Source organism: Hippopotamus amphibius, chromosome 5, assembly GCF_030028045.1.
Source record: "Hippopotamus amphibius kiboko isolate mHipAmp2 chromosome 5, mHipAmp2.hap2, whole genome shotgun sequence".
Taxonomy (NCBI): Eukaryota; Metazoa; Chordata; class Mammalia; order Artiodactyla; family Hippopotamidae; genus Hippopotamus; species Hippopotamus amphibius.
The window spans coordinates 36,780,529-36,804,961 of record NC_080190.1 but is presented as its reverse complement, the minus strand read 5'-3'; the positions used below and the strand labels follow the sequence as shown (position 1 = coordinate 36,804,961).

The 24,433-nt window shown below is 35.7% G+C and overlaps 1 protein-coding gene across 3 annotated transcripts in view; it reads left to right on the top strand.

The window, feature by feature from the left end:
- TNKS2 (tankyrase 2) overlaps nt 1–24,433 on the top strand; it is a 61,298-nt gene that overhangs the window by 11,958 nt on the left and 24,907 nt on the right. For all 3 annotated transcript variants that reach the window (XR_009053739.1, XM_057735149.1, XM_057735148.1), the window contains exons 2-14: nt 943–1,167; nt 3,300–3,395; nt 4,950–4,986; nt 5,168–5,243; nt 5,616–5,710; nt 9,139–9,205; nt 11,350–11,536; nt 12,615–12,736; nt 15,430–15,521; nt 15,610–15,688; nt 18,658–18,829; nt 20,834–20,913; nt 23,497–23,642. Coding sequence is in view for 2 of the 3 variants with exons in the window: in XM_057735149.1 (XP_057591132.1) it covers nt 943–1,167; nt 3,300–3,395; nt 4,950–4,986; nt 5,168–5,243; nt 5,616–5,710; nt 9,139–9,205; nt 11,350–11,536; nt 12,615–12,736; nt 15,430–15,521; nt 15,610–15,688; nt 18,658–18,829; nt 20,834–20,913; nt 23,497–23,642 (1,474 nt within the window). In the remaining variant the exon portion in view is untranslated. The remainder of the gene's footprint in view (nt 1–942; nt 1,168–3,299; nt 3,396–4,949; nt 4,987–5,167; nt 5,244–5,615; nt 5,711–9,138; nt 9,206–11,349; nt 11,537–12,614; nt 12,737–15,429; nt 15,522–15,609; nt 15,689–18,657; nt 18,830–20,833; nt 20,914–23,496; nt 23,643–24,433) is intronic.

The following is a 24,433-nucleotide window of genomic DNA, read 5'->3' as shown; positions in this document are numbered from 1 at the left end:
GCAGCCAGGGCAGCCCCAGACATACACCTTGGAAGGATTGTATGTCATTGCTTTCTCATTCAACTCCACTCTGGTCTTAGAAGGATTATAATTCAGACTTGGTGGTTTTAAGAATATTCTGGTAAAATTTCAGATGAGTGAAAAGGTCTTTTCTCTCTCTCCCAACACACAGATAAGCCTCCCTGTCTCCTTTAACGTATACCTGAAATCCTTTGCTTTTCACAATTAACTGTAAAAAGATTTTAGATGCTATCATGTGGGAATGGTAAGAGATTGAAACTCATTGGTACTAAATCTGTAAACCAGTATAAATGAGTTGTCAGACTTTTTTGATTTTGTTTCTTATGGGGCCAATATCATCAGAGCTGTGAGACATGGGTTTCTAGAAGGAGGCCTCCTGCCTAGGCAGAAGTTCCTTGTGTTGTGCAAGTGGCAAAGCAGGGGCTCCTTTGAAGACACCTCATATCACACTTTTGCCTAGTATCACCTCTCTCTTTACTACATAAACAAATACATACTTTTTTGTTGCTACCTCATAGTCCCCTAGTTCAGTAGAACCATTTTATGAGGTGGATGTAGGAAAGGGATTCTAGCAAGAGTTGGTTAGTATGTACTATGAATGCTTGAAAAGGTATGCACAAAGATATGCAGAACTCATTATTTGCAATTAGGAATGCTGTTGTAGAGTGGGAAATATTTGAACTTTGAGTTTTCAGTCACTAATTTCATAACCTTCCTCTGAAGTTAGTAGTAGTACTACGTAATGCATTGGCGAGAGCCTTTGACTTTCTCATTAAGATTAGTGATATATTTCATCAGTGAATTCTTGAATCTGTTACTGTTTTGCATCAAAAAACATTTTAGCATGGCTTGTATTTATTGATTCTAATTTGATATATTTTCTTTGGAGAATTTAAACGTGGGTAATTTGTTTTCTTCTAGGTTTTGGTCGGAAAGATGTAGTTGAATATTTGCTTCAGAGTGGTGCAAATGTCCAAGCACGTGATGATGGGGGGCTTATTCCTCTTCATAACGCATGCTCTTTTGGTCATGCTGAAGTAGTCAATCTCCTCTTGCGACATGGTGCAGACCCAAATGCTCGTGATAATTGGAATTATACTCCTCTCCATGAAGCTGCAATTAAAGGAAAGATTGATGTTTGCATTGGTAAGACTGTTTACATTCCAGAATTTTTCTGAAATGGTAGCTATTCTGAATCTAAATTGAATTCATTTGTTAATATGATCAAATTTTGCCAGGCTGAATTTAAATATTAAAGAATACTTTGTGATTAATCCAACCACTGTTTACTGAGTGTCTTTTTGTATGTGGTACTGAGCTTAACTTTTTTAGAGAATAGAGTAGTACAGAATTTCTGTTCTCTAGAAATGTGCTCTTGGGAATAACACACACACACACACACACACACACACATATACACAACCAGATGAAGGCATGGCGGAAGTGAACAGAGTGTTAGAGGATAATGTGTGCAGTGACTGGGCTAGAGTTGAGTCACTCCTTCCTGGGTCCTCCCAGGAAGTACTGGGAAGAAAGGTTGAAAAAGGTAGGTAGTGACTTCTTTATAAGGAGCTTCAGATTCCAGGTTAAGGAGCTTGATATTCTTACATAGATCTGGTAGAGGGCTGAGTAGAATGGATGGCGTTAGGGAACTAGCTAGGAAGCTGTAGAATAATGCAGATAAGAAATGATGAAGGCATGAACTAGGGTAGTTGTAGGAGAGTAGAAATGGCAGGCTAAGTAAAGAGGCATTTGAAGGAAAAATTGTCAGTCATTTAGGATACTTCAGTGAGTGAAATAGGATTTGCCTAACAGGTTGATCACTGACAGAAAATATGTGAGAAGGCTGCTTATTTGAGAATTGTCATTAACGCGGTGTTGACTCTTCTGAGTGTAACAGAGTCAGAGATTTTGGACTCTGCTACCTTACCTCTATTTCCTGATGCAAAACAGGAGCAGTTGAAGTCCGTGCAACAGATAGAAAGCCAGTTCTTTGCACTAGGAAAAGTCTGGGGGCTCTATGCTAGTGTTAAGTTGTTCTTTCTTCCCCCCAAACCCAGATCACTTTGTACTATGGTCATGAGCTTAGTTTAAATTAGGTTAGGTAATTTATAAAGATAAGAAAAGGATTTTACCTAGTAACCTCTGTTCAGTTCTCCTTTCCTATATGTTTATTTTTTGGTTGGTTTTTGTCCTTTATGTTATCTGCCTTCAGCTCAGAATCCTTTTCTGGTAACTGAGTTTCAGGCATATAAATAACTAGCTTTAATAATGTAGGGTTTTCCAAATATAGTTACAGATCTTCACTATCCAGTATGGTAGTTGAAGACTTATAATGTGGCTAGTTCAAATTGAGATGTACTGTAAGGGGAAAATACATACCAGATTTCAAAGACTTAGTACAAAAGAAAGGAATGTAAAATATCTCAGTTTTATATTGCTTACAATATAAATGTAAATATTAAAATGACAATATTTGGGGTGTGTTGGATTAAATAAGATGTGTTAAATTTAACTTGTTTCTTTTTATAATCTGGCTGCTAGAAATTTTAAATTACACATGGCTCACATTTAGTTTCTATCAGACATCACTGTTAGAGGTAGGAGGACAGTGGAATGAACATTAACCTTGTCAAAGAACAGGAGCTGAGCTCCCCTTTCTGAATGTATTTGCCTGTCTTTCCCCAGTTCCTTATTTACAGAGTGTGATGGAATATCTTTATATAGCCAGATAACAACATGTATAGAGTATAGCACAAGTCTTCTCTTTTTATGCACTTTGGGTTGTAATGTAGCAGTTTCATTCCGGCTTTTGTTAACCCTACAGAGTGGGTTTTTACCCCCTTCCTTCCTTCCTCCCTCCTTCCCTCCCTCCCACAGATTCCCATTCCTGAGCTATTCATAGCTTTAGAAATTTCTTTTTTGTTATTGTAGAGTAATCTTTCTAACTTATGTAGTGTTCATTTGGTATGAGAAAACAGAAAACAAGCTTTCAAGTAAACTTGCCTTTTAATTCTTTATATGTCCTTAGTCACTTGTTTACAAAGGAAAATCTGACATTGAGCTTAGGGTACATATATTAAATGTGTCTAATATATTAAATAATGGAATATTTTTTATATTCTTATCTTTAAAACATGACATTTACCATACTGTCAGGATATAAAAAGTCTTTAAATAACTTTGAGACTTCTGGACCAGAATTTTTTAGACGATGAATTTACTAAAATCAAATTGTCGTGGTTACTGCTTTGAAAGGTAGTGTTGCTATTTTGCAGTGCTCTTACAGCATGGAGCTGAGCCAACCATTCGAAATACAGATGGAAGGACAGCACTGGATTTAGCAGACCCGTCTGCCAAAGCAGTGCTGACTGGTAAGTCTGCATACTCTCTTTGGGTATTCTGGGAAGAATATAAAGAATGAGCTTGCTGGGTAAGACAGTCAGCTTCCTGCAGTTAATGACCTCAATGAGATTTTTTTTTTTTAATAGCGTCAGTTCCGTTGTCATTCTTTTCTGCATCTGAACAGTTGATGTTTGATTCTTGTCTGAGAAAGATGAAACTTTTTTTTTTTAATTAGCTTTTAAATTTGTGATTCCTGCCTTCTTGAGGGCAGGGGTGGTAGACAATTGTGTGTTGCTAACCATTCTCTTGCTTTTCTAACCAGAGGATTCTGGGCAGACCAATTTCGGTACCATGAAGAGTGGCAATTATTGTGTTCTACTGGAACATATTCATGTCCTTGGAACCTATTAAGATATATAAGGCTGTGGTCCCTAGGTGTAGGTTTATTTTACACTGCCAAGCTTTTTTGAGTTGTAGTAACTACTTCACATATTTTCTCCCTTATCAGAGTATTTCCTTGGAAGCAACTCTCTGCCATATTGTTTTTTGGATTCTTATCTACTGTGTGATCACCATTAGAATTATGTCTAATAGTCAAGAGCTTGAGGGGCTCTGCTCTGAGCTTTTGTGCATGGGCTTTGTGATATTTCTTCTGATATTACTGAGAAAATTTAGACTTGTCCCCCAAAAGAGTTCTGCAAAAGTGAGCTATTATTGTAACTAACACTTCAGTGTTCATTTCCTCCTTCCCTATTTCATGCTATTCCCTGCTTTTACCTTTTTTTAAAAACCTTGGGGCTCAAAAGAAGCCTTGCACAGCAACCAGTATACAGTTCGTATTGTGGACACCAGTTAGGGTTTCATTTAAGCAAATAAACACTATTATGTTAATTTAAATTGTATCAGTTTTTAAGTTTTTGCTTGTATTCATTTGTAAATATAAACGCTATAGGCATAAGGAGTTTATATTTAGTCCTGGTTTTATTTATATATATTTAAAGTAGCTTGTAGTAAAACAATTTTACTGTAAAAAATCTTCTGGATTCATAAAAATATTAATGATTATGTTCCATTGGTGACGCTGTAGAGTATCTCTTGTAATGTCTGTGATATTGTTATATTTTTATATTGGATTTTGGTTTGTTTTGATTTTGAATGAAGTTGTGGATACATTTTGTCTGTTAAATAACACTGGTTTTATGAAATCTGAGGAGTAAAAAGAGAAGGAAAAGGTCACCCATAACCTATCCCCTAAGACAAACTTTGTTAAAATTTTTATTTTCTTCTTGGTTTTCTTCTTTCTGTGCATATTGTTTTCATATAGTCGTGGTCATGTTTCATTATATAACATTGAATCTTTTTTTTTTCACTTTCATAACAAAGGTATTCCATCTTCTTCATATAAATATTTTTAAACTGCACAGTATTCTGTTCATAAACCATTTTCATTTATTGGAAATTTATTTCCAAACTTTTCTACTTTAAATATAGTTCAGTGAGTATCTTTATGTATAAAACTGACATTACTTTTGTAATTAATTTTTTTAAATTTCCTCTTTTTATTTTTTTCCCCTAATTCACAGGTGAATATAAGAAAGATGAACTCTTGGAAAGTGCCAGGTGTGTACTAGTGTTATAAATATGTACCATAAATATTTCACCATTTAATTTTTAATGTTTTAATTTTATTTTTTTTACAATAAACAAACTCGAGAATGAATTTTTTTTAATGGTCACATACATGTCTCCAGATAGAATCTGAAAAAGAATACAATTGCTCATACATTTTTTTGTGTGCTAGGAGTGGCAATGAGGAAAAAATGATGGCCCTGCTTACACCATTAAATGTCAACTGCCATGCAAGTGATGGCAGAAAGGTACTTCCTTTTGCAACTAAGTTTGTGTGCATCTCTTGGTAATATGAAAGTGTGTTTATCTTTTAACTTAAAACGTTTGATGAAAATGCTGGTATTTTCTTTTAAGCAATAATTTGGATTAATTCTTGACCTTAGTAAAACGTTGTTAATAATAAACGTTTAGTTACCTTCATGTTTGCAGTAGTGAACTTATAATTTATAACTGTGCCTTTAGTATGTATGTTGGATTTTGTAAAACCAAATTATTACTATCATTTAGACAATAAGTTGTAAAGTTTTTTTTGGATTTCTGGTTTTATATATTGATTTTTACCTTTTCATGCATATTTTTTAGCTATTGATTTTCATTAATTTGTCTGTTTAATATTTCAGTCAACTCCATTGCATTTGGCAGCGGGTTACAACAGAGTTAAGATTGTACAGCTATTGTTGCAACATGGAGCTGATGTTCATGCTAAGGATAAAGGGTAAATAAGCATTTGAACAAAAGTTAGGATTTCTTAAGTGTTACTGTCCTTGTGATAATCTCTATAATCTTATAACAATCATATTTTTTACTAAACAGCATAAAACAGTTATTGAGCTTTTACAATATGCAAATTGCTCTGAGAGCACAGAGAATCATAAAACCTTAAGGCCAACACTCATATGGCTTACACTACACTTTAGGAGGCATGAAAAGATACCTAACAATATAAGTTCTCTACTAAGTGTGAGGTGATAAATAGAAAGGGATAGTACTTATAGGAGTTCTTAGGAGGGAATGCTCAGTGCTGGCTCACTCTAGTGGTTGAGAAATCCTTCAAGAGAAGGTGATGCTTGACCTGGACTTAGTTCAAGAAAGCAGAGAGTTTAGGAAACATCACTCTGTGCAAGAGAATTGGTGTGAGAGAAGGTGCTAAAACAGATATTGCGGCATATATTAAGAAACAATAAGGAGGCACGAATATACAGTGGAAAAAAGACAGCCTCTTCAATAAGTGGTGCTGGGGAAATTGGACAGCTACATGTAGAAGAATGAAATTAGAACACTTCTTAGCACCATACACAAAAATAAACTCCAAATGGATTAAAGACCTACATGTAAGGCCAGACACTATAAAACTCCTAGAGGAAAACATAGGCAGAACACTCTATGACATCCATCAAAGCAACATCCTTTTTGACCCACCTCCTAGAATCATGGAAATAAAATCACAAATAAACAAATGGAATCTCATGAAACTTAAAAGCTTTTGCACAGCGAAAGAAACCATAAACAAGACTAGAAGGCAACCCTCAGAATGGGAAAAAATAGTTGCCTATGAAACAACAGACAAAGGATTAACCTCCAAAATATACAAGCAGCTCATGCAGCTTAATACCAAAAAAGCCAATAACCCAATCCACAAATGGGCGGAAGACCTAAATAGACATTTCTCCAAAGAAGACATACAGATGGCCAACAAACACATGAAAAGTTGCTCAACATCACTCATCATCAGAGAAATGCAAGTCAAAGCCACAATGAGGTATCACCTCACACCAATCAGAATGGCCATCATCACAAAGTCTGGAAACCACAAATGTTGGAGAGGGTGTGGAGAAAAGGGAACCCTCCTGCGCTGTTGGTGGGAATGTAAGTTGGTACAGCCACTATGGAAAACAATTTGGAGGTTCCTTCAAAAACTACAAATAGAACTACCATATGATCCAGTAATCCCACTCCTGGGCATATACCCAAAGAAAGCCATAATCCCAAAAGAAACATGTACCATAATGTTTATTGCAGCACTCTTTACAATAGCCAGGACATGGAAGCAACCGAAATGCCCATCAACAAATGAATGGATACAGAAGATGTGGCATATATATACAGTGGAATATTACTCAGCTATAAAAAGGGATGAGATGGAGCTATATGTAATGAGGTGGATAGACCTAGAGTCTGTCATACAGAGTGAAGTAAGCCAGAAAGAGAAAGACAAATATTGTATGCTAACTCACATATACGGAATCTAAAACTGGTACTGATGAACTCAGTGACAAGAACAAGGACGCAGGTGCAGAGAATGGACTGGAGAACTCGAGGTTTTGGGGGGGGCGGGGGGTGAAGGGGAAGCTGAGACGAAGCGAGAGAGTAGCACAGACATATATATACTACCAACTGTAAAATAGATAGCCAGTGGGAAGTTGTTGTATACCAAAGGGAGTCCAACTCGAGGATGGAAGATGCCTTAGAGGACTGGGATGGGGAGGGTGGGGGGACTCGAGGGAGGGTGGGGGGGGAGTTGAGGGAGGGAGGGAATACGGGGATATGTGTATAAAAACAGATGATTGAACTTGGTGTACCCCCCCAAAAATAATAAATAAATAAATTAAAAAATTAAAAAAACAAAAACAAAAAATAAATAAAAACTTTATTATAACCAAAAAAAAAAAAAAAAGAAACAATGACTAGATCAGCGTGCCTGAAGCATATGATTAATATAGGGGATAAATAAAAGTTAGGGTTGGAGAAATAGGTAAGAACCAACTTTTAAAGAACTTGGTATTCTAGTCCAAGGAATTCAAACTTGATTCTGTGAGCCACAGTAGCCGCTGAAGGATCTTAAGCAAGGGGAATGATTCTTCTAATAGAGGAGTTTTAGGAAATGCGCTCTGGCAGCAATGTGTAAGGTAGATTGAAGAAGGAGACTAGAGGCAAAAAGAGCAGAGGTTCGGGCGTAATGAGATCTGTGATAGTAGTGGCAGCGGAAGTGGAAATGAAACGAAGGCAAAGCTGCAAGAGATATTACAGTGTAAGAATGGTTAAGATTTGTTGAACATCTGAATGTGATGAGATAGAAAGAAAAAGAGATTATTACATTTCATATTCTGAAGCTGAATGAGTAAGACCCAATGATACATATACTGAAATCCAGGAGAGAAAATTATTTTGTGGGGGAAACATTGAGTTCACTTTTAGAAGTCGTGGTTTTATGAGATGGTGATGGGAACTCAGGTGGAGGTAGCTGCTAGTGGATAGTTGGGAATGAAATTGGTGCTCAGGTAAATAAGAAATCATATCATCAGAATGGTGAGGAAAGCCATGCGCCTTTACAGAGAGGACTGATAGAACCAAGACTAAGCCATGGGTGGCCATCATTCAGCAGAGGCCATCATGATGATGTCTGTGGTGATTAGTGAGTGATTCCCAAGGAGGAGCAGCTTAAAGATATGTCAGGATTTTAAGGTTCTACTGTACCTTCCTGTGTAGAAAGTTCTTCCATTGCCATCATGAAGGAATTGGGTTTTATATTAAGGAATATAGCAATTTACCTTACAGAATCTTCTCTTTAAAAAAAAAAAAAAAAGTTTCAAAAAAGAGCCAGTGTTTGAGCTCTGAGTTTGGAAAAGATGTGCAGAAGTCAGAAGGGAGGGAAATCTATCCTGTTGCACCCAGGGGATAGTATGGAATTCAGGGAACTTCAAGTGGTTTAGTATATCGTTATCGGAGGGTAAAGCTAGAGAGTCAGATCATTGAATGCCAGGGTAAACAGTTGGAACCATCATTTGAAAGCAAGGAAGTACCAATGAAGGACATTAAAACAAGGAATAACCACAGCAGATTTACCTTTTAGACAAATCTGGCAATAGCTTGGAGGGTAAATTGAAGTGGGGTCCATTTCAGTAGTACAGGGAGAAATTAAAAGGCCCAAACTAAGGCGATGGCAGTGGGAGTGGGGTGGATTTGAAAGAGACTTGGGTGTTAGAATTGTTAGAACTTAGGGTTCAAATAGATGTTATGAGGTTTTATGCACTTTTATTAGAAGGTCATATAAGCCATTTGCTATTTAAATTTATGTAAATTTAATTAAATAAACTAAAGGCTAAGGAATCTACTAACAGGGTTTCCCCCCTTCTCATGTTGTAGTGATCTGGTGCCCCTGCACAATGCCTGTTCCTATGGTCATTATGAAGTAACTGAGCTTTTGGTCAAGGTTAGTTCTTGTATACTTTTCTTATAGTTACATAAAATTACTTGAAATACATAGTATATATGTTTTCTTTGTGTTTTTAGTGCTTGGTGGATATAGAAGGACTATTTATAATCATTATAAGTGTGGATGATTGATAGATCAGCATCTGACTGCTTTGAGATTTTTGAGATACCATAAGTTTTTTTTATATAAAGTAGCTTTCCTATTTTGTGAGTATCAAAGTTTTGAAGTTTCAAAACTCTTGAAAATATCATAAAGCAATTTTTAGTGAACCATGCATTATGAAAACCACCAGTTAGATTTGCAGGACCTGCCCAGTTGTACTTTGTGTTGAAACAGACTTACTTGGTGAGCATCACTTCTTCCATTATGCTGTGCAGAATGCTGGGCAGCTGTTGTTTAACAAGCAGGTTCCAGGGACTGGCAAGAAACTTCTTGTTTTGCTCCCTGTTGGATGAGAATAGAAGCTATATATTCTCTTTGAGAGTGATTTCAAGGATGTTACCCACACCCATTTCTTTTTGTCCTCCAGTCTCTATATATGTATTTGATCACATTCTTTAGACTTCTCTCACTCCATACCCATTCTGCCCTTGAAACTTTTCTTCATTCTGTCAGCAGCTGTCATGGGAAGGGAAAGAGGGCATTTGTTTCCAATGCTTCTATGCTTTCTTTTGGGCATGTGCTACCACCGAATATATTTTCCCACAGAAACAACTTTATTATAATGATTAGATACTCTGAGTAGTCTATAAGCCTTTTAAAATGTATGATGTGATCATAATATTACACATTTAACAGTAATGTTTTTGCTTGAATTCAACAATATTTGGAATGTTATTGTGGATGAGAGTGAAACATGAGATAGATTGCATTGGGACTTACAGCTAAATGGTGTTTTCCTAAGACCTAGTGTTGATTAAATAAGAGTGGGAGGCTGTTTAGAGGTCATATATAGAGAGGATGCTAACTGAGATGAGGGTGCAGTTACCAGAGTAGTCAAGCTCAGGAAAGTCGGGAGTTATCTTTTAGGTATAAAAAGCTCTATTAGTTGAGAATTAGTTTCCCATGATTGGAAGTACTGAAAGAGTAAGTAGCTGGTTTGTCTTCTGCAGAAATGCTACGGAAGGGATTTTGTGTTTGATGAGAAGTTGAACTAGAATGACCTCTGTGGTTTATCCAACCCCAATACTTGGAAATGTGTAGAATTTAAAAAACTAACAATACTAAATATTAGCAAGATGTGGAGCACTGGAACGCAAAACATTGCTGATGGCAATGCAAAAATAATACAACCACTTTAGAAAACTGTTCTGCAGTTTCTAGTAAAAGTAAGCACACATCTTTCACAGGACACAACAATTCCACCCTAGGGATTTATCCTAGAGAAATGATAGCATGTATCCGTAAAGAGGCTTGTACATGAATGTTCATAACAACTTATTCATAATAGTCAAAACTTAGAAACAGTCCAAATGCCCATCAGCAGGAAGATGGATACATGAATTGTGGTATATCTATGCAATGGAATGCTACTCAGCAAGAAAAACAAACTTGATACAACAATGTGAATGAATCTCAGAAACATTGTATGGAAGAAGCTAGACACAAAAGTACATACTGTGTTATTCCATTTTTATGAAGTTCAAGAACAGATAATTCTGATATATAGTACTGACAGTCAGAATGGGGCAAGAATTGCCTATAAAAGGAGCATGAGGGAACATTCTGGGGTGATGAAAGCATCCTATATCTTGAATTGGGTGATGGTCTTATGGATATATACATTTGTCAGACTCATCAAACTATATACTTAAGAACTGCATTTTACCATATGTAAATTATATCTCAGGAAAGGAAAAAAGTAGTTCTTGGAAAAGGTGCAGGTTAAATCTAAGGCTTCATTTTTAATTGTTTTAACAATAAAAGAGTTAAATAGGCACTTGTGGGTAGGCCTAGCAACCAGTGACTGTTTTTCTGTGGCAAAAAAATATATTCTCTTTCTGAAGTAACTGGTTTGAAAAGTGACCTTTGGGAACATAACCTTCTTAAGCTTGCATGATGTTAAATTACACAGTACTAGTAATTCTGAATTCTCTTAAAAATTGAGCGCTAAATATGTGCTTTACCCACCCCACCCCCAGCATGGTGCCTGCGTAAATGCAATGGACTTGTGGCAGTTCACCCCTCTTCATGAGGCAGCTTCCAAGAACAGGGTTGAAGTGTGTTCTCTTCTCCTAAGTTATGGCGCAGATCCAACACTGCTGAATTGTCACAATAAAAGTGCTATAGACTTGGCTCCCACACCACAGTTAAAAGAGAGGTTAGCATGTAAGTATAAAATGATGACTGTTCGTTCAGCTAAAATCTTTTATCAGTAAACTAAAATTTTTTCTTTCTTGTTCTTTGGAAATTTTAAAATATTAGGGTATATTTTTTAGCCATGGGTATCTATTGTTGTTCGTACTGACATATTTAATCATTTGAACACTTCTACTCATTTTGCTCTTAAGATGCTATGAAAAGAAAGTATATTTGTATTTGCTTTCTTCAAGTCAAGTTAAATGTTTTTTTATATGTGTTAGTCTTATAGATGGTGTGCTTTTGGAAGGAAAGAATTTGAGTTTTGTTCCTATCTTTGATGTGACTTTCTTATTATCTGCCATGAAGTGTTTAAGTGTTATTTGTAGGATTGTTGTCTTGTAAACATAGTCTGAGATCTTACCATCTAATATTCTTTAAGCTGGGCAATTCTGTGCTTTTCTGTCTATAACTGAAATAGATGTAGTGGTGAGAAATTCCCACCTCGTTCAGATAATAGTATTACTATACATAAATAGGAAACTTGTGTTAAGCTTGTATTATTCTGGAATAGTAAAATATAATGGTGGTTTCACAAGTCCGATGAATAAAAGAGAGGAATCTTGAGAAAATGCCCTCTTTCATTTGTCGATCCGTAAGTGGCTCTTAGAAATATCCAGCTTGTCTAGTCCGCAGTTCTCTGATGTGTGAGCAAAACTATCTGCTACTGTTTTAATGTTAATATGGGAACTGTGATCATCTATTCTTTTATTTCTTTACTGACAAAAATTGTGTGCTTTGGAAAATTCTCAGAACTCTGGTCTGGGAATATATTGCAATAATCCATATACCAGATCAAAATAGACCTTGAATTGGCCATGTTGTATACACATGGAAATGAATTGGCTCATAACTGAGGGGAGCTGGAAAACCACTGTCTTGCTTTCTAAGGGTTATGTTTGAAGAATATCTTTAGAGCTTCATTCTGGCTACTTTTGGTAGATAAGTTTGAAAATAAGTTCGAGAAAAACACTACGTCTCTTTTACAAGGTGAGTCCCATAAATTTGATAATTCTCATGCAGATTTAAATGATTTTTCTTCATCTAGATGAATTTAAAGGCCACTCATTGCTTCAAGCTGCACGGGAAGCTGATGTTACACGAATCAAAAAACATCTCTCTCTGGAAATGGTGAATTTTAAGCATCCTCAAACACATGAAACAGCATTGGTAATGTTTCAGATTTAAGTTTTTAAAATGAGATAACCAAAAACATGCTAAATTAATCATAATGTCCTATTCTCTTTGGTGATACAGAATAATTTAACATAATGTCCTACTTTTAATAATAATATTGTTTTTAAAATATGTGCTTTTTAAGAATTAATGCCTGCAGATATATAAAGAAAAAATTTCAAACAATACAGAAAAATAGACAACTGCATCCCCTCAAAATGCAACACTTGTTCATTTGCGCATCCTTCCAGACAAAAATTTTATTCACATACTGCCATATATTATAGTGACTTTTCTATTATCATAAATCATATATGTCATTTGCTTTTTTTATTATTATAAAGGGCATAAATGTTTATGATTGAAAATTTGGAACCCACTGAAAAAATAATCTTGCCATCAAGATAAAAATCACTTGATTTTCTTTTTGGTATTGTAATTTTTTTCAGAATTAGATCTAAAGTCTGTATATATCCCCTTTATACTGTGTGAATAAAGTATCTGTGTGAGTAGAGGCAGCTTCCCTGATGGAGGTAATGTCAGCTCTGTGGCACTGTAACAAAGTAAATGAGAATTGGGCAGTCTATGGAAAAGCAGTAAGAAAATAATGAAAGCTAGTAGAGATAAGTGATGGAAGATAGGAAAGGGAATATTGTGATCAGAGGCTACCTTAGAAGTAGAAATTTAAAAGGAACAAAGCTGTGTGAGTTGCAGAATGTGCTTTCGGTGAGGGAAGATGACACTAAGTAAATTAATGTGTTTAGGGGCAGATTTAACTTGTTGTAGCCTTACTTAACTAATATTTTTTTATGGTTAATTTTCTTCCTCATGCCATGATATAAACTCTGTGAAGTTTATGTAGAAACCTATCTATGAAACATTGTAGACCTTTTTGCTACTTTTTAAAAAAATCTGTTTTTAAAGAAAAATAGCAAAGTTGCAGACTAATAAGAAATTAGTGCAAAATTTAAATCATAACAGCATCAAGATGGTACAGGGAAACTTGGAAAAACTGATGTGGAAAATTTTCCAGTCTGAAAAGTAATTTCTCTGTGTTGTTTTCCCTTAAGTATTCTACTATTAAACAACTCATTTTTTCGTTGATCTTAAAATACAAGGAATTAACTGTTGGTAGATAGTTGTGTTGCAGTGGCAGTGTCTTCCATGTTTCCAGCGATTACAGGCCTTGCCTGTAACAGGATGGGGCAGAGGAGTAAGGGTGCAATTTGAAATGGATGGTCTCAAGAATTCTTGGATATGAACTATTTTCCATTCTCTGTGCCATCCTGATAGGTGTTCCGGGATGATTATTCAAAACATACCAAAAGAGCTGTGTTCACCAATTAGAAGTGATTTTATTGAAGGCAAAGGAATGATTTTGGTAACAGCAACAACATCAAGGAATGAATCTGAAGCAAAGTCATGAAGATCAGATGAGCTTTATAATTAGCAATAGGTTAAAATCAGATACATTTCATATGTACTGTGTTTAGATGTGTGTGCACATTAGCTTAACAGTTATCCAGAACGTTTATCCCATGAATACTTAGGTTTCCATTTTAACTTAACGTTCATATATTGATTTAGTCGTTCATTCATTCTGACATTTATTGAATGCGTGTTGTGTATGAGTATAATCCTGGATGTTGAGGAGACAAAGATTTGGGACATGACCATGAGATACTTAATGGGTTTATAACTGGCAGAGCCCTACCTCCTATCTCCTTTCCTCCTTGATACATCATAGACATAGATCCTGCAGCCTCCAACTCAGAGTATATCATTTTCTACCACTGATTTTACCAAACAGGGAATCTGAGGTCCTTATTCTGCTGCAGCAACTCATTGAGAAAGAAATAAATACCACCCAGTTTGTCAGCTATTCCATCAGTGTTTTTACCAGGCAGAATCCAGAGCTGACAAGTGCTGTGTTATTTTTTTTGGGGGGGGGGGGGGGGGGGAGGCTGTGTTGTGTCTTTCCTGCTGCGTGCGGGCTTTCTCTAGTTGTGCGAGCAGGGGCTACTCTTTGTTGTGGTGTGTGGGCTTCTCATTGCGGTTTCTTTTGTTGTGGAGCTTGGGCTCTAGGTGCTCGGGCTTCGGTAGTTGCAGCACATGGGCTCAATAGTTGTGGCCCGTGGGCTTTAGAGCACAGGCTCAGTAGTTGTGGCACACAGGCTTCGTTGTTCCACGGCATGTGGGATCTTCCCAGATCAGGGATTGAACCCATGTCCCCTACATTGGCTGGCAGATTCTTAACCACTACACCACCAGGCAAGTCCCGCTGTGTTATTTATGTAAAGAAATGCCAACCTTTTGGGTGTTTTATTAACCTTTAAAAAAATAACATAAATACCATGCTCTTTGGGAATAGTTTTGAAAGAGCTATTGGTCACAATTTAAGTTTTTCATTACAGGAGTAGTAGCTTTTTCAGAGATGTAGGACAACTGTGACGCTTAATCAAAGTATTTAATAACATACCACCTGGTAAATAGGATTTTTCAGGCCCTGTCAGAATTTAGTAATCATTGCACATTCTATCCAGTAGAAAGTCTTTGAAGAGCAAAGTTAAGTCAAAAATGAAACAGACGTGAAATAACTTCTTGATTGTCCTTGATTGGAAACACGAATGTTCTTAAAAATCAGTTACGTATAGTCCTTGATTAATGCTGCAATTTAAATTATCTAGCATTGTGCTGCCGCGTCTCCATACCCCAAAAGAAAGCAAATATGTGAACTGTTGCTAAGAAAAGGAGCAAACATCAATGAAAAGACTAAAGAGTAAGTATGCTTTTAATAATTAAAAATTATTGACACTTCCATTTTTTGGGAAATACATTCATTGTCCGGCTGACTTTTTCTCTTTAAGATTCTTGACTCCTCTACACGTGGCATCTGAGAAGGCTCATAACGATGTTGTCGAAGTAGTGGTGAAACATGAAGCAAAGGTATACTTCATTTTTGGTAATCGTTGGTAATCCAGTGAGTTGTTTTCTATTTAGCATATGAAATGCCTGATTTCCTAAACTATTTACTCTCTCATAAGTATTTTTCCTTCAAAATAGTTCTGCAGATACTTTTTCTATATCTTTTTGCTAGAAAGTCTGTGGATTTACTCAAAGAAATATTATTCCTACGTATCCTTCCTTCTCCCTTCCTTTTAACCATACCCTACTCATCAAGTTATCTTTCTTTTTCTAACAATACACTCTTAAGAATATCCCCAGCCAGACATTTATTCTGACCTATCATCTTTTCTGGGATTCTCTTCTGGTATCTTCTGTTGCTTGGTTACCATGGTAACTCATGTTATTTATCCCAGCCACAGTCTCTCTTATCCTCAGTTATTTCATTACTAAGCCAGAGAACACGAAACAGAAGGAAATAAATTATTTAAATAACTTGACTAAAAACATAGCTCCTCATATTGTGAAGTTACTGTTCTGTAGTTGGCATTTGTATGCAGAGCCTTTTTTTTTAAATCAATTGCAAAAGTCATTCATTCCAGAGCATTCAGTAGAGAAATGTATTCTGTAATGTGGCATGTGAGATGATTTTAGGGCGTATCCCAAATGAACATTTTTATAAGAGGTATAATTTTTATTAGGAGAACATTGGTTCCCTATGTATAGAAATGGTATACTTAAGTTTAAAAGTCAAGGTGATTTTACTATTTTGGATGCCTGAAGCTTATATAATATCACATACCAACTATAACCTCAAAAAAAAAGTCAAATGGATTTAAAGAAAACAAAACATTTTATTAAAGGAATAATTAGATTTTCATCAAGGCTAAAAGTCATCATTTCTTACCCAAGAACTTAAAAAAGATTACCTGGTAAATAATACACATAAGCATCCCAGATTGAAAGAGATAACAGTCACCTAATTCAGCAGTGTTCAGTTTTTAGCCATAGATCCTTGCTTTCTTCAAATAAAATCTTTGGTAGAAATTCATTATATAATAGAATTGAGCTGCTGTGATGAAGGGAGAAGAAAGAAAAGAGATCCCTTTACCCCTTGGGGACCCCTGAGGCTCTTGTCTAAATGAACTTTGCAGAATAATTTTCTAATTTGTCCTTCCTTGGGTTTTCACTCAAGGAACCACTTAGAATTCTACAGTTTCTTTTATGTTGCCTCTCAGTGTCCTAATTTCTCTTTTATTTGGGGGAATTCTTGATAATGTATAATCTCAATCTTTCCTATTGTAAAGTATTGAAAAAATAAAGTTTATTTCTGCTTGACTTTCTTGGCATATCTCATTTGTCTGTCTGTTCTATAACTTTTCGTTGATTGCACTTTTCTTACATGTGGTGCATTACTTGAAGAATATCTGGATGCATATTAAGTTTGAGTTGTGAAGCTCAGTGAAGCAATCTTCACTAGGGTGACCCACCATCCAGATTTGTCCCAAGACTGGGGGATTTCTGGGAACACAGGACTTTCAGTGCTAAAACCGGAAAAGCCCAGACAAACCAGGATGAGTTGGTCACGCTAATCCTGACACAGAGTGGCACCCAAATAAGGTTTTCAAGTGGATATAGTTCACGTTTCAGTGAGTTTTGGTACTTGACTAAATAGATTAATTGGTCTGAACAATTTTAAGTTGATTTTTCTGATTCTGTAAGCATGGAAACTAGCACTTTATAGGCTACTTTTAGATTCATTGAGAAAGTCTTACTGTATAATCCTGTTCAGATGTTCTCCGATTCCATGAATATGAATTGGACAGTGTCTCAAAACACACTAGTGGTCACATGATTGATTACTGAGGAGTTTGATTTCTCAGTTAGGTTTTGAAGAATTATTTTCCTAGGAGAGGGGGTGGGGATGAGATAGGAGAGGTCTTACAGGTGATTTTTTTTTTAATTATGAAAATTTTCAAAAATACAACCAAGTTGAAAGAATTTTTGCATACTCATCACCTAAATTCTGTCACCAGCATTTCACCATATTGTTTTCTTACATATCCATCAGTTTCTCCCTCTTTCCATCAGTATCTTATTTTTTGACACAGTTCAAAGTAATTTGCAAATTGCTATACACTTCTCCCTAAATTCTTTTAGGAGGCATCAGCTAGAGGTCAGTACTTGTTTACAGGTTTTCTTTGGATGTGAAATTTACATGCGGTGAAATGTACAAGTCTTAAATGTACATTTACTGAATTTTGCCTGATACATATACACCTGTGTAACCAAAACTCTTGAAGATAGAGAACATTATCTCGTGGCAGAGGCAGTGTCCCATACTAGGCAGTCTCCATGCCTAGAAGCAACAACCGTTTTGATTTCTTCTAACATAGATTAGATTTGCCTGTCCTGGGCCTTTCATGTCCATGGGATCAACAATATATATATATACTCTTTTGTGTAAGACTTTTTCCACTTAGGATAATGTTTTGGAGATTCAGCCACATATCAATAGTTCTTTTTATTGCTGAGAAGTATTGCATTGTGTGAATATACCATAGTGTCTTTACCCATACAGATTATATTTTACTTGATAGATAAGATAGATTAAGCCAATAGAAATAAGTATTTTAATGCTAATTTAGTTTCTGGCTTTGTTACTGTTATCTTGGGGTTAGTCTCCACATTTCTGCACCTCAGAGATCCATAAATACATGCATTATACTTTCCTAGACAGTGTCTCACTCTAAATGCAGTAAATCTGTGAGTACTTTAATCTAAACACAACTATTATTCAGTATCTCACACTTTTAATCCAAAATTGGGCCTTCATGAATTGGTGAATTTATACTCTAGATCTGAGCAAAAATAACTTTCTTTGGCACTGGATAATAAACTTCATAAGAGATTAATTGAGATGTTTAAATTAGTAACAAGTGCTGAATATATGATTAGATCACTTTAAATTTTGCACCGTAGGCTAATTTCACCTTTTTCTGGTTGTTAAGGTTAATGCTCTGGATAATCTCGGTCAGACTTCTCTGCATAGAGCTGCACATTGTGGTCATCTGCAAACCTGTCGCCTGCTCCTGAGCTATGGGTGTGATCCTAACATTATATCCCTTCAGGGCTTTACTGCCTTACAAATGGGAAATGAAAATGTGCAGCAGCTTCTTCAAGGTATTGAATACTTCCGTGAAATTATTATTTTTTAAGTTAACCTTTAAATTTTTTTCATATGGCTTGTAGGAGTTGGTAGTAAAAAGAAAGTTTTTCAGAATTGTTGGATGATATTACTTAATCAACTCATCGTACTCGATGCTCAGATGTTGTTAAGTCTGTCTCTTATGAGTTTGTTCCAGTAGCATTTGCTGCCCAACTTCTCTGAGTAAATAGCTGGCTCTTAAGTTTTTATCTAGAAAGGTTTTAAGAGTGAGCTGTAATAGTTGCTATTTCCTTTTAAAGAAAGGAAAACTGAAAAGGGTAGATGATATCTCTTAGTAGAGCAACCATGGCGATAAATAATACTCCAAAGACTAGTCCTGCGTCTTCACTCTTTCTTTAGATCCTTCATATAAGGCATATAGAATTTGTACAAGGTAACCAACTATTTAACTTATATTTAGGTGTTGAATGGACTGATATTCATTACATTTTAAAATCAAATCAATCTAGATCAAATATCTACACATTTGCCCTAGGTTAAACATTTCAGCCTTGAAATCTGGTCGCATAAATTTTAAAGTGTCTTTACCTACATCTCTGTTTTTGGCTGGAATTTAATGGAATGTCTTTGACATCTCAAAGCTCAAAGGAGAAGAAATGTAACAGGTCAAGCCTTATGTACCTTTTTTAGTCACCATTGATGATCCTTATGCCTGTGGTCTGGAAACACATTTTAAGAAAAACATTGTGAACTAACTACAAGACTGCTCTCAAAATTGCTTTTGCTTCCCCATATACCATGCATTTGTTGCAGGGTCAGTTTTGGGGGTAATAACATTAGTCCTATTCAGTTACCTAGTAATGGACATTTACAGTCTTCCTAGTTTTATGCTAAGTGCTATTCCTTACCTTTCCAACCAGTTCTTAGTATAAATTATCAAAGTGGAATTTCCAAGTCAAAGTTAACATAGTTGTTAAATCATCTTCTAGAAAGGCTGTTATGTACCATTTTACATTCCTACTAATAGTGTATAACAGGACCTGTTTTCCTTGTCAGCCCCAGGTATTATGATTCTTGATCACTTCCTTGGGTGAGTGTGTGTGTGTGAGAGAGAGAGAGAGAGAATTACAGAAGTAATAAATGCTTTTAAAAATGCAAATTATGAAAGTATTGACAGTGTAACTACCTCATCTGCTCTTTGTCCACTAATGGATGAAAAAAAGCCCAGTATTTCATTATTTTAATTTGCATTTTTAAGATGTGTGTTGCAATATTTTTTCCATTTTGTTCTTTGCCTATAATTTTGTTTAAAGCTATGTTATTGCTTGACAGATATTTTTCCAAATCAGTTTTGGTTCTGCCTTTGATGTACTGCTTTAAGATGCTTTTCTCTTCCAAGACAAAAAATATTCACCTATATTTTCTTGTAGTATTTTTAAGGTTTACTTTTTTTATATCTAATGTCTTTAATCCATCTAAAGTTTATTTGTTCTAAGATACAAGGTACATGTTTTCTTCCTTTCTTATGAGATTTTAAATGAGCTTTAAAACATAGAGTTTCAGACCTGAAAATAACTTTAGACATTTCTAGTCCAACTTCTCTCTTTTTAGGACTGGAAAAATCTGAGGCCCAGAAAGTTCAAGTGACTTGCTCCAATTCAGATAGGTAGTCAATGGCAGAACCATGGTTAGATCTCTAGCTGTTACTCTCCTAATTTAATACTTTACCACTAGTCAGCTGACTTGGTTATAGAGCAAGCCATCTTTCAGTATCTATTTTATGTTCCTTTATATTGCTTAAATCTCATTTTATAATTCTTATTCACATCTGTATACACTTCATATATATAATGTTTCAAAAAAGTTTTTACAGCTTTTCCCTTACTACCATGGAGATTTCCTGCATAATTACCACCAAACTGTAAAAAGACCTTTACTCTTATATATGTTACCTCCCTTAGCCTTGGTCCCACCTTTCAAAGAGGAGTTAATCGCTCTTTACTTCTTTTTCTTTTTAGAGGGTATCCCATTAGGTAATTCAGAGGCAGACAGACAGTTGCTGGAAGCTGCAAAGGCTGGAGATGTAGAAACTGTAAAAGTAAGACATGATCTTATGGTTTTGTTAACTTCGGGTTTTTATTTCGACAGTTTATTGAATCTGTACTGTTAAAATGAAAAATCTAGTTATATATATGTGCATTGTTATTAAAAGGTAAATAACGCTAATCTAGTTCTGCTCTATAAATAAGAACTATTGATTAATAAAAGAAAATTTTTAGTTTCACATGCATCTCAATAAATATATCACAGTCACAAATTTAAATAAACTGCACGTTTATGGGAATGCATTTTGTTTAAAGGACCTATTTGTCCCTTTTAAAAGAACAAGACGCTTGGTCCTATTTGAAGGGGCATTGATAGGTAATAAGTTTTATAAAAAGCTAAAATTATTGATTTGATTCATGGCAGAAGTCTCTGTTTAAAGTAGTTTCACTGTATTTCTATATGGTGTTCTTAATCCTGAACACACCTACCCCACAAGGTCAGTTTTAGATTTCCTGAGAACAAAATGTGAATGTTGGTCTCATGAGAACTTGAGCTCTGAGGACATTTATTCACTGTTCTTTTAAATAAAGAGATTTCTGGAAGTTGATTTAAAAGTTCATGTGATCTTTTCCTACTGCTTTATCTGTGTAGATAGTACAGTCATCTCCAAATAACTTCAGGGTTTTTTTTTTTTAATTCATATTTTGAAAGAAAAATGATATGCAATTTTATTGACTTGTTTTATAGTTATTCTCATGCCCTTAATTAAAAGGTTAATATAATATTGAAAGGAGGGTTTTGTTTCTCTTACTAATGACTAATGACTCGTGGGAAAAGAAATTACTTGAGTTAAAGGTAGTGAGCTGAGTTTTTTCCTGGAGGAGTGATAAGTTGGGCAGGTGGAGTTAGAGTCAACTAACTGATTTTTTTGTATTTTGGGTTGGAGGCGGTGATAAAAAATTGTAATCTTCATCCACTTGCATATGTTAAAGAGCATAAAACTATGTTCAGTACATGTGATATTAAAGACCAGACTTTGTTTTCATGAAGATAGCAGAAGCGTAGAGGAAGAAATAGATGAAGAGAGGATGAGATTGGGGACAGGAATTAGACTGAGAGAATAAAATAATGCCATTGAATTGAAGAAGACCTTCCTCTCTCCCTGTGATAAGCATTAGGCTGTCTTCCGTTACCTCTGCTTTGAAAGTCACTTAGCAGAAATTTATCTTCATCAACCTTTTCTATCCCTTGTATATCGCGAGACAGGTGGCTTGGTATGAATCAGTGGGACATATCACCCAATGAACACTTAATTATGTGCTTGGTTGTGTTTATTTACTGGTGAGCTATCAGGCTAGATACTTTCGTGGACAGCTACTATTAGAAAACTTGTCTGACTGGACAAAGTTAAACTTCAGAGCTAGGGAGTTAGAGTGGTCAGTGATAACTACTAAACCTAGCAGCACTTGACACATATTAAAAGTACTCATTCCTAGAGCCCGACTTCAGGCCCATGAAACACTGTTTCTGAGTGGCGGGACCCTGAATGTATATATCTAACAAGTTCTTGTTTGGGAAGCACTGAAGAGCTTTATCAGACCTGTTATTAAACCTGTTGAGATAAACCCACTGATAGCTGGCTCCTTTTGTTTATTAGGCTTACGTTATCCCTGCTTTTAGGATAGGGTAGTTTTAAAAAAAAAAAATGGGAAAGGGTTTTTACTAATATTCTTTACTAAAATATTTTTGGACTTTTTTTTTTTTGAACACCATGATTTATTATATGTGTTGCTTTCCTTCCCCAAATATTCATACTTTTCGTGAAAAATACTCTTGAGTGTTTTGAGTGTTACTCTTGAGTATTTTGAGTGTTACTCTTACAGCCTTTCTCAGCTAGGTTTCCTCATCTGAACCAAAAAAAACACAAAGAATTCTTTGAGTGACTTTTCTTAGTTCTCCCCAGGATGGTACATAATTGATAGCATTCTATTAGTTAATTCATTCCATATACTACCTATAATTCTCCAAGTATAATTCCTCAGCTGCCAGCATCAGCATCACCTGGGAGCTTGTTAGAAACACAACTTCCTCAGGCCCCATCCCTGACATATTGGATTAGGAAATTTGGAACTTGGACCCACTGCACGTGAAAATTTAAGAACTGCTGTTCTGGAAAAGTACTTCTCAAACTTTAATGTGCTTACAGATCACCTAGAGATCGTATCAGAATGCAGATTCTGATTCAGTAGGTGGGAATCTAAGAATCTGAGTTTTTAACAAATTCCCAGGTGATGCCAATGGTTCTGTAATCTAATGTATCTGTACATATATTTGCCACAGAATGGAAGCTATGATTGCTAACTGGTATACGTTACCTTTATGTAAATAATAGTAATGGTAATAATAAAATTTACCTACTAGCTTTATCAAAAGAAGATGATTATAGATAAGAGGACCAGAGGGATTCCCAATAAACGACAAGGGGAGATAAGAAGAATAAATAGCAAAGAGTTTCTGAGGATACGGATATGATGAGACAAGAAAATAAATCAGACATTTGAAATTTCTATTAGATGTATCAATACAAGAAGTCAGAATATGTAGCATCATGTGTATACTGTGTTGCATCCTATAGAAATTGTGTACTGTTCAGAGTGTCAACTGCAGAGACATAGAAGGGCGTCAGTCTACACCACTCCATTTTGCAGCTGGCTATAATCGGGTGTCTGTGGTGGAATATCTACTACAACACGGAGCTGATGTGCACGCTAAAGATAAAGGGCAAGTACCAACAATTGCCACGGCCTCTCTGTTCCTTTATCTGACCTTTTTAGGACAATCTGAGAACATTTTTATGATAGACAGTAGTTTTTTTGTTTTCAGGGAAGTTTTCTAACATTGGCTTACATATAGCTTCTTAATTTCAGTTAAGATTTTATGATGAATAACATTTATATAAAGACTTAGTTGCATAATGCCGTGTAATTTTATAATGGTCAAGGAGATTACAACAATAGTGTGATGCTGATTTTTAATGTGGTAAAATCTTTTTAACAATATATTTTTATTTTTTTATTTTTATAAATTTATTGATTTATTATTTATTTTCGGCTGCATTGGGTTTTCATTGCTGCAGGCGGGCTTTCTCTAGTTGTGGCGAGCAGGGGCTACTTTTCGTTTCGGTGCGCAGGCTTCTCTCATTGCAGTGGCTTGTCTTGTTGCAGAGCATGGGCTCTAGGCTCAAGGGCTTCAGTAGTTGTGGCTTGTGGGCTCTAGAGCTCAGGCTCAGTAGTTGTGGCACACGGGCTTAGTTGCTCCACGGCATGTTGGGATCTTCCTGGACCAGGGCTCGAACCTGTGTCCCCTGCATTGGCAGGCGGATTCTTAACCACTTCGCAACCAGGGAAGTCCTAACATGGTAAATTTTTCAGTTTGCTTTGAGGATACTTGAATTATTCTAGTTTATCTTAAAATTATTTTTCTTTAAAAATACGTAATTCTTGGGAATTCCCTGGCGGTCCAGTGGTTAGGACTCAATGGTCTCACTGCCATGGCCCCAGGTTTGATCCCTG